Source organism: Eptatretus burgeri, chromosome 9, assembly GCF_056783735.1.
Source record: "Eptatretus burgeri isolate ZD-2024b chromosome 9, Ebu_testis_v1, whole genome shotgun sequence".
NCBI classification, from domain to species: Eukaryota; Metazoa; Chordata; class Myxini; order Myxiniformes; family Myxinidae; genus Eptatretus; species Eptatretus burgeri.
Window position 1 is genome coordinate 82,920,464 of NC_140969.1, and position 19,653 is coordinate 82,940,116.

The following is a 19,653-nucleotide window of genomic DNA, read 5'->3' on the forward strand; positions in this document are numbered from 1 at the left end:
TCTCAGGTGCAAAAGACACAGAGTCCAGGAGCAGTTGGGTATGACGGGGTAGGATAGGTACCGAGAGCGAGGGGTTGGGCACACAGAATTTGAAAGCAATCACAGAATTGAGGCAGTCGGACTTCTCACGAGCGGAGTATTTGAAGAGAGGGAAAGGATGGAAGGCATGGAAAGGGAGCATACTCCAGAGACAGACTTAACATGGCACCACCAGGTTTAGTTCAATCTTAAAGATGGACAGATGTTGTTTTCGGGCTCTCTTGAGAGTAGATACACACTTGTTGCAGCTTTTCGGAATGATCTGAGATTGCCTTTAGTTGGATTTCCTTCCGGGGATTTGATTTGTGTGTGCAGACAACCTCTGCAAACTGGAATTCTCAAAATTCACAAATTTAACATTCTAAGATAAAGTCCATGGAATGGGTGGAAGGAATTTTTGTTGAAGGCACAGAGAAAGATCGTGCTGTGGGAACGGGGAGGAGGGTGGACGGCCCAAGAGCTTAGCTGAGGCTGCAGATTCAACTGACATGTGGAGCAACAACCCAATGATGAAATATCTTTTAGCTCAGGGATTAAACACATGAGGCCCAAATCAAGTTCTAAACAAATGTCATACATTCTACAGATGTTATAAATATGTTGGAGCAAGAATAATTGATACATGAAGAAAGAAAAGAGAAAGGAAAGAAAGAAACCAAGAGAGGAACAAAGAAAGGAAAATAACCTCAGCAAAAGAAGGATTAAAAAATAGGGGAGATATTAAGGAGAGAGAGAGAGAGAGAGAGAGAGAGAGAGAGAGAGAGAGAGAGAGAGAGAGAGTGTGAGAGAGAGAGAGAGAGAGAGAGAGAGAGAGAGAGAGACAGGGACAGAGACAGGGAGAGAGAGAGAAGCAAGACGAGAAATAAAAAAAGAAGAAGAAAGAACCTTACCTTTTCCATAGCCCACTTGTCATGTGTGTGCTCAGCATACTTGTTGGTAACGCCATCAAATTTCTCTGGGATCAGTATGCTTTGGGGAAATGGTAGTGAGAGTTAAATCAGTGATCAAGGTGATTGCACATGATTGAGAATGCAGGCAAAATAAGAGGATCGTTCCGAAAAAAAAAAAAAAAAATTATTGTCATAGTTTAAAAAAAACATGCCTGTAATTATATTTTTTATTAGTTATCGCCATTGTCATACAGATTGTCACCCACCTGATGGTATCCACAGGCCTAGGGTCGAAGTTCCCCTCTGTGTCCACTGCAGCCTGTTTCTCCAACGCTGCCATGTATTGAGATTCCATGTAGTCTGGTGGAAGGGCACCGGCGATGGCGCTAAGGCAAGGCAGGGCCAGCTTGAAGAGTTCTGGTTCACAGCGCTACACCACACACACACACGAACAATTCTGAACATCACCATACCTCTTATATCGGTAAATATCCTCAACATCCATCAGGCAATAGCAAACTACCCCAATATATTTCCTTGCCCAGGAAGCTATGTGGGTAGTCCCCAACACTGCAGATCGTTTGAATATAATCCATCCGAAACAATAACAAGTCACCTCCTTTTATTTAACATATTAGCCAGTTCTCACTAAATACAAGTACAGTGATTGCCTCAGTGCTAAAGGAACTCGACTGCCATCCCAGAGGGTGAGCCAGATCCAAAATCCCATAAGATTCAAACGTTTTGAAGACTGAGAAAGCACAATCCCTTCCCCCTAAATTTCCATGTTGTTATCAGACTGTCAATTTAAAACCTAGCAGGTTTAAAAATGACCTCCAAGGAGATGCCTGCTTTGCCTTTTCTGGTCTGCATTTGATGCCCATTCACCCTCAATTCCATTGGGGCAAATTAACATGAGCACGATGAAAAGGCACGGCAGACACCATCTTTCTTCATCATATTCTCTAATTCCCTGCAAATTTAAAACTGTTTCTTATGACAGGTATATATAATACATATATATATATATATATATATATATATATATATATATATATATATATATATATATATATATATATATATATATATATATCCTGGGGACATTTCAAGCAAAGCGTTAGTTTGCTATCCTATCCTCAAACATTGATAGTAAAATGCTTTAGGTATTCACAACACACACTGTGGTGACTGCACACCTGCTGAGCCAAGGAGTCAAAGATCCCCCAGAAGAGTTTGCGTGTGAGATGCAACTCCTCCTCCGATGCCGTTCCAAAACCACTCCAACCACCCGGAAGGCAATAGTAACGCCAACAGCGTTCATAGTGTATCGTCAGGAGCTGGTGTGGGAAGATTTCAGTGAATGTTGGGTGATGGAATGTTGTGAAAAATGAATTTTTCATCAATATTAAAATTCTTTCAATGTGAAAAACCTCCATAAGGATAACAACTCTTCACACTTTCACAATCTTGTGATCAATATTAAATAAAACAATACAAACGGCATTGCACAATGGCCATTCATCTACAGGAGTCCTGACAGAAATATGTGTTCACACCTTGAGGGGCATCTTGGCATGCTCGTTCAGTTGAGGGACGTCAAATGAAAGCCTACGAAGCAAGTGCTGCATCATGGAAGGCCTCATTTGCCTGCAGGTGTACATCGGGACAATCGAGTTGGATCAAGAACTGTGAGGGTACTCGAGTTCGAAAAGAGAGAAGAATGCAATCACATGTTGAGTGAGAGAACCAAGACCATACCTGCTCATAGCCAGCAGGCAATCTTCAACAGAGTCTCTTTGGGCCTTTGTGAGTGAGCGTCCCTTGGAAAGCTTGTAGACAGTATGGAGTGTCGAGTCGAGGAGTGAAGCATGGTGCTCCGTACAGTTGATGAGTGGCGCACACTTTGTAATTAAAGGGAAAACCGCTGAACTGAGGTAACGGAACATGGCTAGTGCCATGTCTGTATGGCTCAGAGCCGGCTAATGCCAAAGGAAGAAAAAGGATGTAATTGTGTTGATGGAGTTCATCCTCTTTACACAAAGGAGCATGATGTAACAACCATACATAAACTTTAGATAAGACATGGGAAGTAGATTTGAATCTTAGTTATTTCTTGCACACACATAAGGTAATCCAAGGTAAGCTACAGTTGAATATGAGCTGCCTCACACTTTGTGTTTATACCATTTTTCACTCCACTTTTCAACTTTCCACCTATTAATCGCTCAACATCCTACTACACATTTCCTCAAGTTTCACCTCCTATCCTAAGTCAAGCATTCTAAATACTCCTAAATCTGGAAATAGATAACTGGGGAGACTCGGTGGTAGAAATCTTCACTCAGCCGAGATTACTATGTGGTGGTGAATTTTCGAAAACTGGAAACAATTGCTGCAATGATGAAAATGATCCAGAAAGTTTTCTGTTTGGGAATTTATTTCTCAAAAGGTTATTCTTCATTGTTGACCTCTGACTGAAGAGAGAATTTATCGTTTGATTTTTTGCCCCTATTTGGTGCAACTAACTTCAGCAGGTGAAACCAAACAGGAAAGAGAGGTGATGAAACATTATGAAGGAACTCACAGAATCTAGCGAGCTAGCTGCACGGAGGTCAGGCAAAAAGCCAATGTCGAGTAGATGCACCAGAAAGTCCAGAGAATCAATGCCGTACACTCGGTCGAGGAACAGCACGATTGGAGCCTTGTGATCAGGGCAGAGACCAGCTGGCATCTTGGGCTCGTTCATTGTGCCATCTGTGGAGATTTTTTTAAAAGTCGTTTCATTTGTATTTACAGTCACAAATTATTGAATTATTATGGACTGCATACATCTGGTTGGCCGATTAATTGGCAGTCAGATACATGCAAGCATTCGGCTAATCTCAGCTAAAAATGATTTAACATGACAGCAATCGATCCATGTAATATTATACCGAAAATGAATTATCTGAAAAAAAATCTCATAAACGAAATGTTTTCTCTATATTTAAAGTGCACGTAAGAAGTGTTAGTAAAAATATTGGAAATTTGTACTTGCTCTTGGAAAACAAAAATCAACCTACATGCTTCTGTGATTGGTCTTTCAGAGACATGGCTCCATGGTAAAACTTATTCTCTTTCCTCATTGCCAAATTTTGAAATAGTAACAAATAATAGGCAAACTAGAAGAGGAGGAGTTGCATTATTTGTTTGTTTGAATTACGATTTTACGATTCATTCAGAGTTAAGTTGTATGACTCCTGTACAAGAAACAGTTTTTATTAAAATTGTTAATCCTGGTAAAAATTAAAATAAAAAAAGGAATTTTGATTAGTGCTACTTACAAACCATCAGGCTCTAAACAAAATGAAAATCCTACATTCATAGAAAAACACTGCTTTTTGATGGGTGATTTTAATGTTGACTTTCTTCGTTGTAGCCAAAACTCCTTTTATCTTGGATATAATTTTGGCTACTCTTTATTATCCCGGCCCCTCCCGGAGGGAGGGTAGTCGTAATTGAGACAACAAATATTGAGATGTGGTATTAATAACGTGGCGACGTATTTGCGAAACGACATAAAAAGAAGCGACGTAAACTGGGGTATTATTGTACTCATCTGAGGGATATTGTAATTGTCTGGTTTGTTTGTCTGTTTGTTTGTCTGTCTGTCTGTTAGCAACTTTACGGCAAAACGACCTTAGCAAACACTGTCAAATTTAATCCACAGGTGGGCAATGAACCTTGGACGACCCCATTAACTTTTGGGTCCAATTGGATCAAAGGTCAAGGTCACGAAAAGATCAAAATCGTTTTTCGCTCATAACTTCATCAAAAATGATCTGATTTACTTCAAACTAAGCTTATAGTGAACCTTATTGTATTTGTCACATATAATCCTACCAATTCCTATAGTGAAAAATGCATATTTGTGAAGATCGGTAGGGTCCGAAGTTTTGGGGGTCATGGCCATCGGTCAAAATTACAAATTTTCCATTAAAACTAAAACATGGTTACGAAAATACAACTTTACGGGAAAACGGCTGGCTCACACACTGTCAAATTGTATCCACAGGTGGGTAATGAACCTTGGACGACCCCATTAACTTTTGGGTCCAATTAGGTCAAAGGTCAAGGTCAGGTCACGAAAAGGTCAAAATCTTTTTCGCTCATAACTTCATCAAAAATGGTTTAATTGACTTCAAACTAAGACGAAAATATTCCTTATTCTATTCCTTATAATCAACATTCAGGTTAAGGATATATCAAATTTCAATTTGATCCCCAAAATAACGTTATGCCTTCAATGGGTGGGATTTGTTGTGCCTGGCACCACTTGTTCTGATTATAGTCAGACCAACAAGAATATCTGACCAATCAGCCACATTGAATGATAATATTTTGACGAATGTTTATCCATTTCTTGAAGCAGGAACTGTTTTGTCGGATATTACGGACAATTTTCCAATCTTTGCCTAAATATCTGATTTAATCTATCACCCAAAATCTACTTTTATAAAATTAGCTCGTAAGTTGACTTCTGAAAATATTCGTGGATTAAAAGAAAATTTAAGTGTAATTGATTAGTTTGACATTTTAGTTATGTGAGATAGTCATAAATCTTTTGATAAGTTTATGGAACTATTAATTCATATTTATGATGAAATAATCCCTTTGCAGACATTGAAAGATCCAAGATCTCCATGGATCACCAAATCCTAATTGAGAGCAATAAATCTTCTTCTTCTTTCGGCTGCTCCCGTGTTAGGGGTCGCCACAGCGGATCATCCGTATGATCCGCATAGTGATTTGGCACATGTTTTACGCCGGATGCCCTTCCTGACGCAACCCTGGTCGCCTCTTACAACACAGGGATATGGCACCTATTTTAACCGGGGTATACACCGGCCCAGTACACTGGTACTCACTTCGCCGACCTCGGAAGGATGACAGGCTGAGTCAACCCCCTGGTGTATTAATTCAGTGGCCCAACGGGACTTGAACTCAGGACCTCTTGGATCCCAAGCCGCTGCCCTAACCACTGCGCCAACACCAGGCTAATTGAGAGCAATAAATAGGAAACATAATTTGTATAATAAATATAAATTTCATCCCACTGTACAAACCTGACTTAAATACACCAATTATAAAAATGCACCAAGCAGTTTTTTTTTAATGTAAAAAGAGATTATTTCTCAAGGCAGATAAATAAGAATAAAAATGATATTAATAGCACTGGGAAAAATTATAAATGGCATTATGAATAAGAGTAAGAAAGAGACTTCAGTGAGACAACTTAAGATAAATAATGTTCAAGTTGAGGATAATATTTTAATGTTGAATAGTGAGGAGTGTTATGAGGAGTGTTATTGTTGAATATTTTAATGATTATTATTTTGTGGGTATTGGGTATAATTAAGACATGAGTATTCCTAAGACAGATAGAAGTTTTATCGATTTTTTTTTTTATTAATCCTCATGTTAATTCATTATTTCTTTTCCCAACTCATGCAGCAGAAATTATAGATATATTCTAAGTCATTTAAAAAATAAAACAGTGCAGGTAATGATGGAATGAATAATAAAATATACTTCCTGAAATTATTGTTCCTTTGACACATAATGAATATTCAATTAATCGCTTGCCTCTGGAGTTATAAATGGAAAAATTATAAATGGCGTTATGAATAAGAGGAAGAAAGATACTTCAGTGAGACAACTTAATTGGTGCTTTCTATGTGGTGCTTTCGATACACAAAAAACTAACTTTGTGCAATTATTTAGAAAAAGTTATGAAGTCCATGGTTATTCTACAAGACAAACCAGTATGTTCCACCTTCCACAAGTAAAGAACATGTAAAGAAAACTTAAATTTTTACTGGACACCAATTTTGGAATACATTAAATATTAATCTTAAGTCAACTTCCGGATTCCTTACATTTAAATGTAAGTTGAAATTATTATTATTGAATAGGTACACAGTTGACATACATATTTCCATTCTTCTTATGAGTGTTTAAAAGAGGGGTTAAATTCAAGATAACGGTGTAGTTTCTGTCAGTATTTGCTGGACATCGCCCCCCCCAACACCCCCCATCCTCTTTCCACTCCCACCACCCTCCCTCTTCTTCTCTTTCCTGTATCCTTCTCTTTCTCCAACATACTCATTCTGTCTTTACAAATAAATATATGTAACTAATAGGGGTCTACATACCACAAGCCTAAGCTTTTTACAGTACGTAGACTCCTCCACATTCATTCATATTATTATATACTGTAAGACCCGGGTTTACATTGGGGATGTGTTCCTGAAAAGTGTGACGAATATCGAAACAAGGAAAATCAAAACAATTTTTCTCATAATAATTCATGGAATAAGGGGAGAGAAGGGGGGGGGGGTGTTCCTCTCGTCACCACATCAGGTGTTATTTTGCTTTTCACCTATATTACCCTTTTTTGGATTAATGACAGTTATATTCAAGTCCAAGTACGTATAAATAAATAAAAAACAATTACCAGACATATTTAAATGAAAATAAACATTGTCCTGAAGTGGTCGAAGTTGGGGGTCCATTTTCTTCTTACTCCTTCTTCAATGAATGTGGGCATATTTATTGATCAGAGACAAACTCAATAACCCCACAATTTATTAATACCAACATCCATTCGATGAATAACATTATATTTCACTTTTAAGGTAACACTTTTACAATGCCTCTTTGCCAATCTACAGCACAGTACATTTCCTTATGTGCGAAGCAAATTACAATAATGGTGATAATGTCGTTCTTTCGGCAATTTTGCGATCTCCTGATTTGGTATTTTAGCGATGTATTCTGGCGTTTTTATCAGTCTTGTAGGTTCTGAAAACACTCGAGAATAAAAGGTATGGCTTTTAGAACTACGTAAGTGTGAGTTGAGACAACAAATATTGAGATGTGGTATTAATAACGTGGCGACGTATTTGCGAAATGACATAAAAAGAAGCGACGTAAACTGGGGTATTATTGTACTCATTTTTGTCATTCTATTACTTTGTTTTCTTTGTGATTTTTTGTAGACAGCCTGTTCTTTTTGACAATGGTTGTATTTTTTGAATTGTGGAAAATAAACTTGAACTTGAACTTGGTAGGAAGGGTATGAAGCAACCACATGGTCAATGAGGGTTTTGATTTGTGTCATCTATTCTAAGATGGAGACATTAAAATCAAACTCTGATAAATCATAATATCTAACTACAGATTGATTATGTTTGGGGGAGGTAGGTCCAAGTTAAGAAAAATATGGGATGTTGGGATAGTAAAAAGAAAAGAGGATTAGAAAGATGAGTTAAGGGTGGAGAGAAGGAGTATATATCTGTAGAATATTGGAAGGGGGTTAGGGAGCTGTGTTGGAGGAAAGGGAGAAGGACATACCCTCCATTTTAACATTTATGTAATAGATACTTGGATATTAAAAATAATGCTGCTAAGCGGGTAAAAGAACATGACAAAAACTTCCTTAACATGCCTAACAAAGACAAGGAAACATAACAGTCTTCCATCCACGAAATCACGAAATCTCTCTATATCTATCTCTCTATCTCATGTTTATCACATCATGTCTGCAGCTATTGTATACATGTTGTCACCCATGTTATATTGAATCCTCCAAGTGAGGCAGTTGCCTTCTCAACATTGAAGGAAAATACAACCAAAGGCAACCACTGATCACCCCACAAGGCCAACAAGAATTATGTGTCCATTCTCAGGAAAGCCAGAAAACAACGTCTGTCCAACGTCAAGATTGAACTTTCTAATTTGTCTCTCTCCTATAAAATATGGAGGTGCCTTGTTAAGTCTGTCTCTGGAGTACGTTTGAATGCTCCATCTCTATCCCTTCCCTCACTTCAAATGGTGTCACAGCTGACCCCACTTGTGAGAAGGTTGAATGCCTCAATTCTGTTTGCTTCCAAATCTTTCCTTCACTATCCATGTTATCCACCCCTCCATTCTCCCTTATCCCTCAACCTTACCTGCACATCACTTTTTGTCCATCTCTGTTTATTTCCTCCCTTGGCCCTGCTGTTGGCATTTCTCTCTTCTCTTTCTGCTGTTCCTTTTGTTATGTTGCATCCTGATCTGTTCTGTGTTATAGCTCTTCCACAAGCTTTGACTCTGTATCGCCAAAAAAAAAATCTCGCTTCCTGTACCCACCCGACGCGTTCTGAGCCAATTGCTCCTAGACACTGTCATTCTCATCTGAGAAGGTGGAAAGGTTTTTGACAACCCTTGCATATCTCTTTTTTTTCTCTGTTATCCATCCAATATCCAAGGCAATCTCTATCATTTGCTCTGGGTCACCTTCCATCAACTTGGAGTTGGCCAACATCACTGCAATACACAAACATTGCACACAAACAGACCCTCTTTTACAAGCAAAGTGATAGAATCCATCATCCGAGTTTACATCAAATCCTTACTTTTCTCCAATGTCCTGATCTCAGATGTTCAGTTTGCTTTACGAACCAGTGGCTTTACCCTGCACATACTGTTTCTGCTCTCCCAAGAATGGATGGAAGGCGTCAATCTCAGACAATAATTCAGGGCCATCTCTCGAGACACATCTCAAGCATTCAATATAGTCTGACATCCTGCCTTGCTCTCCAAACTCTCTGCCTTTGGCTTACAGGCAAACTCCACACATGGCTTACTGACTTCTTCTAGTCTCATAGCCAACAAGTGACTCTCAGCAGGATCCTTTCACCTCCTCCCCTCTCAAGGCTAGAATGAGACTCCAAGGCAGTGTTCTGGGCCCTGTTCTTTTTCTGGTTTTCATAAATGATCTCTCCGACTCTATGGAAAATCCTCTTTATCTCTTTGCTGATGACTCCACCCTCTGCCACATGTCATCCATCAGATCGGCAAGCAGCAGCCTCTTAACTCTCTGCAGATCTGGATAAAATCACAAACTGGTCCAACACGTGGAACATGTCTTTCAATCCTGCCAAATCTCACACTCTCACTATGTCTCTCTAAAAGGACCATCTGGAAAACCTATCCATCTACTTTCTCACAAATCCTCTTGAAGAAGTCCTCACATTCAAACTTTTGGGCCTCACTATCTGCCATGATCTTTTCTGGGAAAGCCACATTTCAAAGCTGGCCTCCAAAGCCAGTCGCCGACTGGGCATCCTCCATCGTGCAAAGTATTTCCCACTGTTTTGTGCTTCCCTCTCCCATCCCTCTTGTTTCTTGCTCCCCTTGTTATATGTTCTCTGTGTTAGCTCTTATACGAGCCTTGACATTGTATATATAAATTTTAAAAAAATAAAAAAACTCACCGAAAGGACCACCTGGTGAATGCTCCCATCTATTTTCTTCACAAACCACTTTAAGAAGTTCATTCAATCAAACGTTTGGGCCTCACCCTCAGCCATGATCTTTCTTGGATAAACCACACTGCCAAGCTGGCCTCCAAAGTCAGTCGCCGACTGGGCATCCTCCCTCATGCAAAGACTTTCTTTGGAAAATGTGAATTTACACCCTCTCATTTTCCCCTGGCCTGTTCTACCTCCAACTGCCTCTGCGTTGTATTCCTCTACCCTGCTCTTTGTGTGTTTCCCCACTTCTCACCATGTTCTTTCTGTTCTGTGTTGTCACTATTCCATGAGCCGAGACATTGAGTATTCAAAAAAAAGACACCATCTAACATAAACTCACCTTTATCTTCTTCTGGAAAATGAAAAGGAATGTTGATGACCCCTTCAAGGTCCTCCAAAGGTACAAGGGAGCGCAGGATGGCACGGATTCGAAGGGCCTCCCCTTTGCCTGCCTGGATGAGCTGTAGAGAGATATGTTCAAACAGTTTTATGTTCATTAAAATGGAAGCGACTCAAATTACTGGTTTAATTCAATACGATATGATCTCCCATTGAAAGTTTACTATTTATTGTGCTCGGGTTCACTATCCCATCCAGGCTGCTCGGGCGGTTATCATGCAATAAGAGTTATAATGAGACGGGGTGGTCATCCTAAAGTCCCTATATACTGGGAGTAGCGACATAGCACGTCCCGGAAATTTCTGGTCACGTGGGTCATGGGTGCCATTTTGTTTCCATCGATCATTGATTGAATGAGCACATGAAAGTCAATAGCTCATCATTATTTTTAAAATGACAGGATTATGTGCCATTGGATGCAACAATCGATCAGTGAAGCATTTCAAAACGAATTGATTCCCGACAGATGTTGAAAGAAAATATAATTTGGAAAATAAAGTTTGTTGTCTGAGATGGAAACCAACTTTGGGGTGGTTTCTGTGCCAGGTAAGTTGTAGTCCCATGTGTGTACATTTATGTGTGGTGCTGTAATCATATTGTAGTTGGGAGTTGGGTATAACTCTTAAAAATAAATAAATCATGGAAAGATCTATAGATCATTTATGATATATCAAGAATGTCCTGGCAAAGTGGCTTATAAGTACACACGTCATTTTGTGTTTCTGTAACATGTTTGTTGATCCAGAGGGTGTATGAGAAGTCAATACCCAATTTTAAATTGTTATTGCAGTTTTATTTACGAACCAATTTTAATGAAACAAAATGTAAATGAAAGAGTGTCTCATGAGGTTTTACAAACGAACAACTCTTTAAACCTCCACCTTTGCTCCAGCACTGTCAATACATTTCGCAACTGCTGATCCCAACATGTTTTCAGGAATGTTGGTGAGAACATTGGTTATTCTTTTCTGCAGTTCATCAAGTTTTTTTTTTTTTTTTACTTCATGCTATTGGACACTATCATTTCGGTTTTGTTTCATTAAAATCGGTTCATAAATAAAGCTGCTAGAACAATTTACAATTGGGTATTGACTTATAATATACACCATGTATTTATTATAATTGGTGTAAGTGTTGCAGTTAACATTGGTTAACAACATGTCATGGTCCATGACATAGTTATTTCCAAAATAATTCAGGATCCATTTGCCTTTATAGTCAGGGAGCATCATAAGTCCCGTGGGATTTTTGGTATGAAAGCAAACCACCATGCTAGACTCTTCAAGTGGACCCTAATGATTAATAAAAAGCTTGGTTGCACTCTGGGAAATGATGCGGATGTGTATTTTGAACACATTTAACATTTTTTGAAGAATGACTATTTTACGCCGCTTAAAAAGTGACATAATGTCACTCTCACCCCTCCATATACCACCAATTTTGTCATATTTGGTATCAAATTGACCGGCATGAACCTCTGCATACTCATAGGTCATTTATTAGTCAACATATGAACCATATCATGAATAAATCACACAAAAATCCAAATTTTGACCATATTTCGACTTCGGTTTCACCGTCTGCAGTTCACCAAAATACCTTTTTCTCAACATTGTGCTCACCAATCTGCTAATGAATAGTTTCGCAACGTACCTATGTTATCACTAGTTCTTTTGATATTTTAGACATGTCATTCACTTGATAATTCAACGAGATGTACCTCAAAATGTAACCCTACCCCCGAATGAATCGGAAGGTTACTCTTTCCGACATATGTAAATTTGGATGCCTGATTTTGTAAACACATGCCACAAATCCTACTGCAGATGATTAGGTTGAGGTAGTCTTCCCATATGACTATAGTAACCATGGTATCCACTAATATATAACCATTTTCTCTCTTTCAGATGTGATGCTGCTGAAGAGCCACAAGATGATATATTCAATGCAATATAGCTGATTCTGCATAAAAACATACTTTTATGTTTTTCACTGTTATGTTTTTCAGATGCAGCAGAACATCTGACAAGAACAGAAAGGGTCATCAGTTGTTTGTAGACACTAGATTGGAACTCCAGCATACTATCCCTCTCTTGTACCCAGTGACAGCTTATTGCGTATTCTGCGATTGCTAACAAATGCTTCCACATTCTAATACATCACCTTGTCAACATCGAAATGGAGTCAGCCACAAAAACTGTATTTCCTCCAGAGAAAGTTGCGAGAGTAGACACTGACTATTCCTTGTGTATTATTTGCCAAACAAAAAGTGCCGCAACATTAGTTCAGAGTCCCAGTGCCCACGAGAAGATATTACTCTGTATCAGAGAGTGAGCTAAGTACGGTGACAGAGACTATCCCGAAATTAGCCGGCGACTTGGAAATGTCTCCAGCCAGGACCTGCAGGAAAAATCTGCATCATGCCACAGGAAATGTCAGCAGAATACTGTTCATGCTGGAATGCTCAACAGAGCAAAAGGACACTAAGAGAAACGATTATCATCCAAAGGAATCCATGATAAAAATCCTCTCAGGCCTCAACTACATTTACACGCTCTCATTCAACCCCATACAAGAGTGACCTGTGTTTCTTCTGTGATCTTGGAGCAACGCGTACTAATTCACTACATCTACTCGCCACTGGAAATGCAAGTGTTTCTCTTAAGGAAGCCATTGCAAAAAGTGGAGACGAACAGCTTCGTGTGAAGCTCAGTACTTCAACTAGAAGGGCACTCGGGAGAACGCATACCTCCACGACATAATGCCTGATCCACGAACATATCGGGCCCAATACATTTTTGAACTAGATCGACGCGCATGTAGAAATGCCAAAAAAAAAAAAAATCGACATTTTTTTGAAAAAAAAGTTGCAAAATTTTCTGGTTTTTTTTCTCTAAATTTTTTTTTGGGGGGGGGGGGAGTTGGAAATCACTTAAAACATGGAGAAATGCAAAAACAAAAATTCAAATATTTTGTCAAAATGGCCACCATAGCGGCCATATTTGACTTTGGACCAAGTCCAAAATCTAATGGGATGATCCTTGAACCACACCTAATCCTCCCACCAAGTTTCGTCGAAATCCGTCCAGGAGTGTTTCCGTAATACTGTTCACAAACAAACAAACAAACAAACAGACAGGGGTGAAAACAGTAACCTCCATCCATCTTCGATGGCAGAGGTTAATAAACCCCACAGACGCGCATGCCATTGATGTTAAATACCACAAGCGATGTTGGGCAATTCATGTAACAAATGTTTGGCGTGTCAAGAAATCATCAGAATTTCCTCAAGCCAGTATTGTAGTTGAGGTTGCAGCAGAAATTGAGTTCCTGAGCCAGCAGAAGGCATGATGTTGGATGGAAAGATCCTCAACATGGGTGAACTACAAGACACTTTCACTGCAATAAGATCTGCTAACAACGTGACCCATCCAGAATGCCCCCGCAAGGTAATCAAGCAACTGCTGCAGAACGAAATACCCGGTATAGAGTTCAACAAACCAAAGTGAATCAATGAGCCAGAACGTTGCACAATCACAACTACCAGGGATGAAGCCATTAACCGGATGGAGGAAACAGAGATGGGGATGGAATCGGACATGAGTGTGCTATGCAAAGCATCTTCAATTTTGAGGAGAGCGATACGCAAGGCCGCCAAATGGACATTCACTGGAAACTTATCTGACTCTACGAGCGAGCATGTTCCAGAAGAACTCTACATATTTTATAGATGGTTAATCCAGGGCCCAAACACAACATTGTCAACAGACAAGGAATACTTCGTCGTCAACAAGCATGCCGTCAGTCTGGCACCAAGTACTATGGCGAAGTACTTGTCACCACAAGTTGGAAACAAGGTAACAAAGACCTTCAAATGACACACGAGATGCCACAGCAACTGGCTATCGGAATAGCCATGAGGCAAGCCACCAGGAGCAAAAAAGTTGTTGATATTGTTACGGCTGTGGAAATTCGCAAACTACCATTCAGGTCCCGTAGGTGAGGTATCTCTTAAGTACATGTGTAGTTAGCCCCAAACCCGTTGTTTAGAGGGAATAAATGTGATTCATTCGGGCTGCGACGCTTTGAGTCAGTCGTTTTTCTTTCCCTATCTTTTATTTCAAATAAAACCCAACGAGGACGCTCGGTGGGCTTTTCGCGCCATTCTTCTCCGCGCTTGGTGTGAGGGGAGAGAAGCGAGGGGAGGGCAGCTGGCGCTCGATTGGTGGATACGCGGTGTGACGCGGCCAGGGAGGAGGAACGCCCCTCTTCGAGACCTTTCTCGAAGCGCCTCGAAGGGGGGTGGAGCAAAGAACGGGGCGGAGCAACAGGGCGGAGCTCCGAGGTTATAAAAGTCAGAGACGGGGGAAGCAGTTTTGTCGATGCTCTTGTTTGGTAGATGCTCTTGCTTGGTCGATGCTCTTGCTTGGGAGGTGCTCTTGCTGGGTAGATGCTCTTGCTTCGTGGTTGCTCTCGTCTTCCGGCTCGCTCGTCCTGGTGGCCACTGGCCGGGTCTTTTGTGGGCCAGTTTTAAGACCCCACTGGCGGGAAGGAGCGTCCGCCATTCCCCTGTCCCGACTTTGGCCATCCACGTTTCCCCCCCCCCCCTTCTATCCGCGCTGGGATAGCGCCGAACACTCGGTCCGTGGCGTCGAGTGGCCAACACGTGCAGGCGCGAGGCATGCAGGAGAGGACTCGCCTACCACGCTCGGGCACGGAGTCGCGGCCAGGCGGGACCCCGTCGACGGACGTCGGAGAGGGACTCGACACGCTCAGGGAAGTCGCGACTGCCATTTCTTTTGGGTTCTGTGTAAACGTGTGTGTGTTGCGCCAATCTGGTGAAGTAAAACTGTTTAAGTGTTGCCGTGTGTCGGTCTTAGTCGGTTGTAGCTCTGCGTCGTCGTTGCTTTATTGTTTTTCGTATTACATTTGCTTATTGTGCATAATTGTTTTAATTGCTATATGTGTGCTCTGTGTCTATGTGAATAAAGTGCTTGCATGTTGAATTGTTCCCCGTTTCGCTGCGTCCTTTCCTTTGTTTGAATCTCGATCTTGCTTCACGTAACGGGTTCATCGTGGGCTTAATACGCCCGATACTTAATCGGAACCGTCGAGGCCGACGATAACACCGCTCGGTTATCCCGATAGTATGGAACGGACCACTTAAGCGTCCCGTGTCCGGAGTCGACCTGCGGCGAGGTGCGATCGCCCAGTCTACCATCCGCGTGGGTACTTAGGTAGGTCGAGTTTGGCGAACAACCCTATCCCATGCGGGTGGCCGATTGGCACGATCGTGGTGAGGCCGAAAGGCCCACCCGTGACTAGCTCCCGGCGTTAGTCCGAGAGGGTCATGACAGAATTGTCCGTCCAGTGGGCGACGTGCCGCGATTCAAGTCACATGGCCGATCGCACGCCGGCGGGCGCGAATTCGCAACAATATGCTACATAAGTTCGGAGTGTCTGTGGAGTACAACAGATTACTCAGAATAGAAGGGCAGATAGCGTCTACCCTACTTCAGAGAATGGCAATAAATGATGGCCTGTACATGCCCCCAGATGTTGTGATGGGAAGATACTTGTTCTTTGCAGTCGGCAATGTCGATTTTGATGTGGACACTACCGACGGAAAAAGAACCCTTCATGCTACAGCAATGGCGATTTACCAGAGGTGTGATCCAGGTGATGAGATTCCAAAGCTTGAACTAACTGGACCAGCCCAGATGCGTTCAATCACAGATCTACCAAGCATAACCACAAAGCTGGTGGACTGTCCAAAACCAACAGCAAAGCCTCAGAGTCCATCCTATGCATCAATCTGCGTCAGAGAAGGTACCAACAAATTGGAGTATCTCCCCGATGTTGCCTGGCTGATGGGACGAACCTTACGCAGGTTCGAACAGAAAGAAGACATGTTACCACATCCGAGTAGCAAAGAACATGAGGAAGTGATTTCGGCTACTCCTGGACAGATTCCAACGTGGTCAGCATATCATTCCTTGGTCTCTACAAAGTTGCCCTGACAAGAGTTGGAACACCGCCACTCATAGCAGCACCCGCACATGAGTGGAATACGCTCCTGACAGTACTGATGCAGGCACAAGGAATCAGTACCAAAGCAGTCGGCCCAAATCACAAGCCTGTGGTTTCACTGGATATGGGATTGTACAAGCCTGCAAAACAGCTCCAGATGGCCCACAATGACATGGATCAACTGATTCTTCGCCCAGGGGAACTTCACATCGTGATGGCCCAACTCCGATGCATTGGGTGCTACATTGAGAACAGTGGATTGGACTTTTGTTGGACAGAGGCAGACCTATATGGACCTGTAACGGTTTGACAAATCCTTGAAGGAAAGCATGTGAAGAGAGGATTGAATGCTCACATGATCACTTTGCAGTCCTTGTTCACATTGCATCAGCAAACATTCTTCAAGAGTGAAAGTGATCTGCTCAAGGACCTCTCAGCAGCTGCTGACGATTTGGTTATCACGTTTGCCAATCAAGATCCCGAAGAGATAAGGAAAGCCCATTCAGCTATGGTAAATATCATCGACTCAGAGCAAGTGATGGAAAAAAAATCGATCGTTTTGACGCACAGGACTAGTCTGGACCAGGCGCACTCGTACTGCAGCAGTATATGCAGATGGTCATGGACATGATCCTGCTCATACGAGCTGTTAGAACAGGTAACTGGAAACTGCACCTCACAGCCCTCGAGTCATTCACAAAGCACTTCTTTGCAGCACATGACAAGCTTGTCTATGCTCGCATGATTCCCCTGTATCTGGCCGACATGGAGTCTGTGAAGGAAAACGACAAAGAAGTCCACCAAGAGTTTGAGAATGGAAACTGGGTTGTAAACAAGAATCGCCATGTACCATTCTGTGCCATTGGGGCTGATCACGCCCTGGAGCATGTGAACAGAATGATGAAGGTTACCGGTGGCCTTGTCGGTATCACACTCAACAGTTGTGCTCGTACAAAGTTCTTCATCATCGCTCCAGAACTGGCGAGACTCGCTGCAGAAGCCTACGAAGTGGCTGGAGTGATGCCCAATGATAATGTACAGCATCACGCATGCTCACCTGCAGTACTGTCGAGACAAGAGAAAAAAACATTGAAGCATTGACATCAACAATACAAAGCTTCACTAATCCATTCACGGATCATACCAAGGAGCTCACCAACTTCGTGACGAAGGAGGTTATGCCTGATAATGTGAAGAATGACCTCATCACACAACCTAAAGTCGGCCAAGCTCTATTTGAGGCATTCGTTGCAAACCGCATCACAACGACAACAGTAAATCTGTGGGCTCCAATGAAGAAATGCCAGCTGAAGACTTGGAAGACAACAGGAAAACGTCTTAAAGTGACTGCAGGTGATAAAATAGTCGAGCTGCAAGAAGACAGAAGTCTGTTCGCACGCATGCTATTGGTATTAAAATCGAGGCCCGAAATCAACATCGCAGAAATAATAGGACAGGATGAACTTTCAGTTGTCCCAAGGTCGCTCTTTGCTGCGGATGGCACGATGCTGCACTGCCAAAACAAAAGTAGTTTGATGGCGGTTTTGGAGAAGACCGCTGAGGACACTGCCACGTCTGATGACATCATGCCATCAGTTCAAGCCAGTACAAGAACAGAGCAGGATGACAACTCGTCTCTCCTGGAAGTGGTTCGATTGGATGCCATGGCAGAACTGCAATCTCTGGACAAGCCAGAGCACATCAAGAACTGCAGAGAGCTAGCAGAGCACTTTACGACACGGATCTTGCAGAAATACAGGAAAGGTGATGAAATTCACTTGGTTTTTGACCGCTATGATGTTTCCTCTTCTTTGAAGACAGCCACTCGTGATAGACGGCAAGGCAGCCAGCCCGTGGTATCCTATCACATCACAGACACTACAAACATAGCCAAGCAGACAACACCGGAAGTTTCGCCGGAAAAGGCAAAATGGCTTTCTGGAAGGCTTTCCAACATGCCAGTGATGAGGTCATTACTGCACTTGGATCCCTGAGAACAACATCACACTTGAGTACTGACACACTGAACTCTATCGAAACATTCATCTGCTCAGTGTATGCCCCTCAAACACTGCTCACCAAGATAGACAAGCTCAGATGGTGGATGTTTTCACAGAAACAATGCCAGTCTGAGAAACTCCCTCCAACACGTGATGCCCTCGAACAAGCCATCAGTCGTGCCCACTTCCAAGCCATCGTGTGGTTCAATGACACGACACCAAACCCACAGATTCCATCACCACAAAACTATGGCTGCAAACTTGAGGAGGCAAAATGGGTTCCAGTCATGACCACTCAACTCCCAGCACCAAAGTCTGTTATTCATTTCGTGAAATGCAACTGTTCCAAGATGAGATGTCAAACAGCACGATGCACCTGCGTGAAAGCAGGACTCAACTGCACAGACATGTGTGGATGTTCCAGTCTGGAAGACAACTGCGAAAACTCGCACCACTCAGCCGACGACGACGACGAGGATGAGGTACCAGACGAACACGATAACGATGATGACAGCGACGAGCTCTTTGGATGAGAGCTGACTGCCATGGGACTTATGCATACGTATGAACTCGGGGGTAGGGTTATATTTTGAGGTATGTGTCATTGAATTATCAAGTGAATGATATGTATAAAATATCAAAAGAACTAGTGATAACATAGGTACGTTGCGATTCTATTCATTAGCAGATTGGTGAGCACAATGTTGAGAAAAAGGTATTTTGGTGAACTGCGGACGGTGAAACCGAAGTCGAAATATGGTCAAAATTTTGATTTTTGTGTGATTTATTCATGATATGGCTCATGTATTGATGAATAAATGTCCTATGAGTATGCAGAGGTTCATGCCGGTCAATTGGATACCAAATATGACAAAATTGGTGGTATATGGAGGGGTCAGGGTGACATTATGTCACTTTTTAAGCGGCGTAAAATAGTCATTCTTCAAAAAA

General features: G+C 41.8%; 1 protein-coding gene across 13 annotated transcripts in view; it reads right to left on the bottom strand.

The window, feature by feature from the left end:
- LOC147020464 (ryanodine receptor 2-like) overlaps window positions 1-19,653 on the bottom strand; it is a 372,265-nt gene that overhangs the window by 228,115 nt on the left and 124,497 nt on the right. For all 13 annotated transcript variants that reach the window (XM_085895797.1, XM_085895798.1, XM_085895792.1 and 10 more), the window contains 7 exons: window positions 10,614-10,734; window positions 3,517-3,686; window positions 2,691-2,911; window positions 2,489-2,579; window positions 2,129-2,269; window positions 1,196-1,359; window positions 930-1,008 (listed from right to left, as the gene is read on the bottom strand). In XM_085895797.1, the coding sequence (XP_085751923.1) occupies window positions 930-1,008; window positions 1,196-1,359; window positions 2,129-2,269; window positions 2,489-2,579; window positions 2,691-2,911; window positions 3,517-3,686; window positions 10,614-10,734 (987 nt within the window). The remainder of the gene's footprint in view (window positions 1-929; window positions 1,009-1,195; window positions 1,360-2,128; window positions 2,270-2,488; window positions 2,580-2,690; window positions 2,912-3,516; window positions 3,687-10,613; window positions 10,735-19,653) is intronic.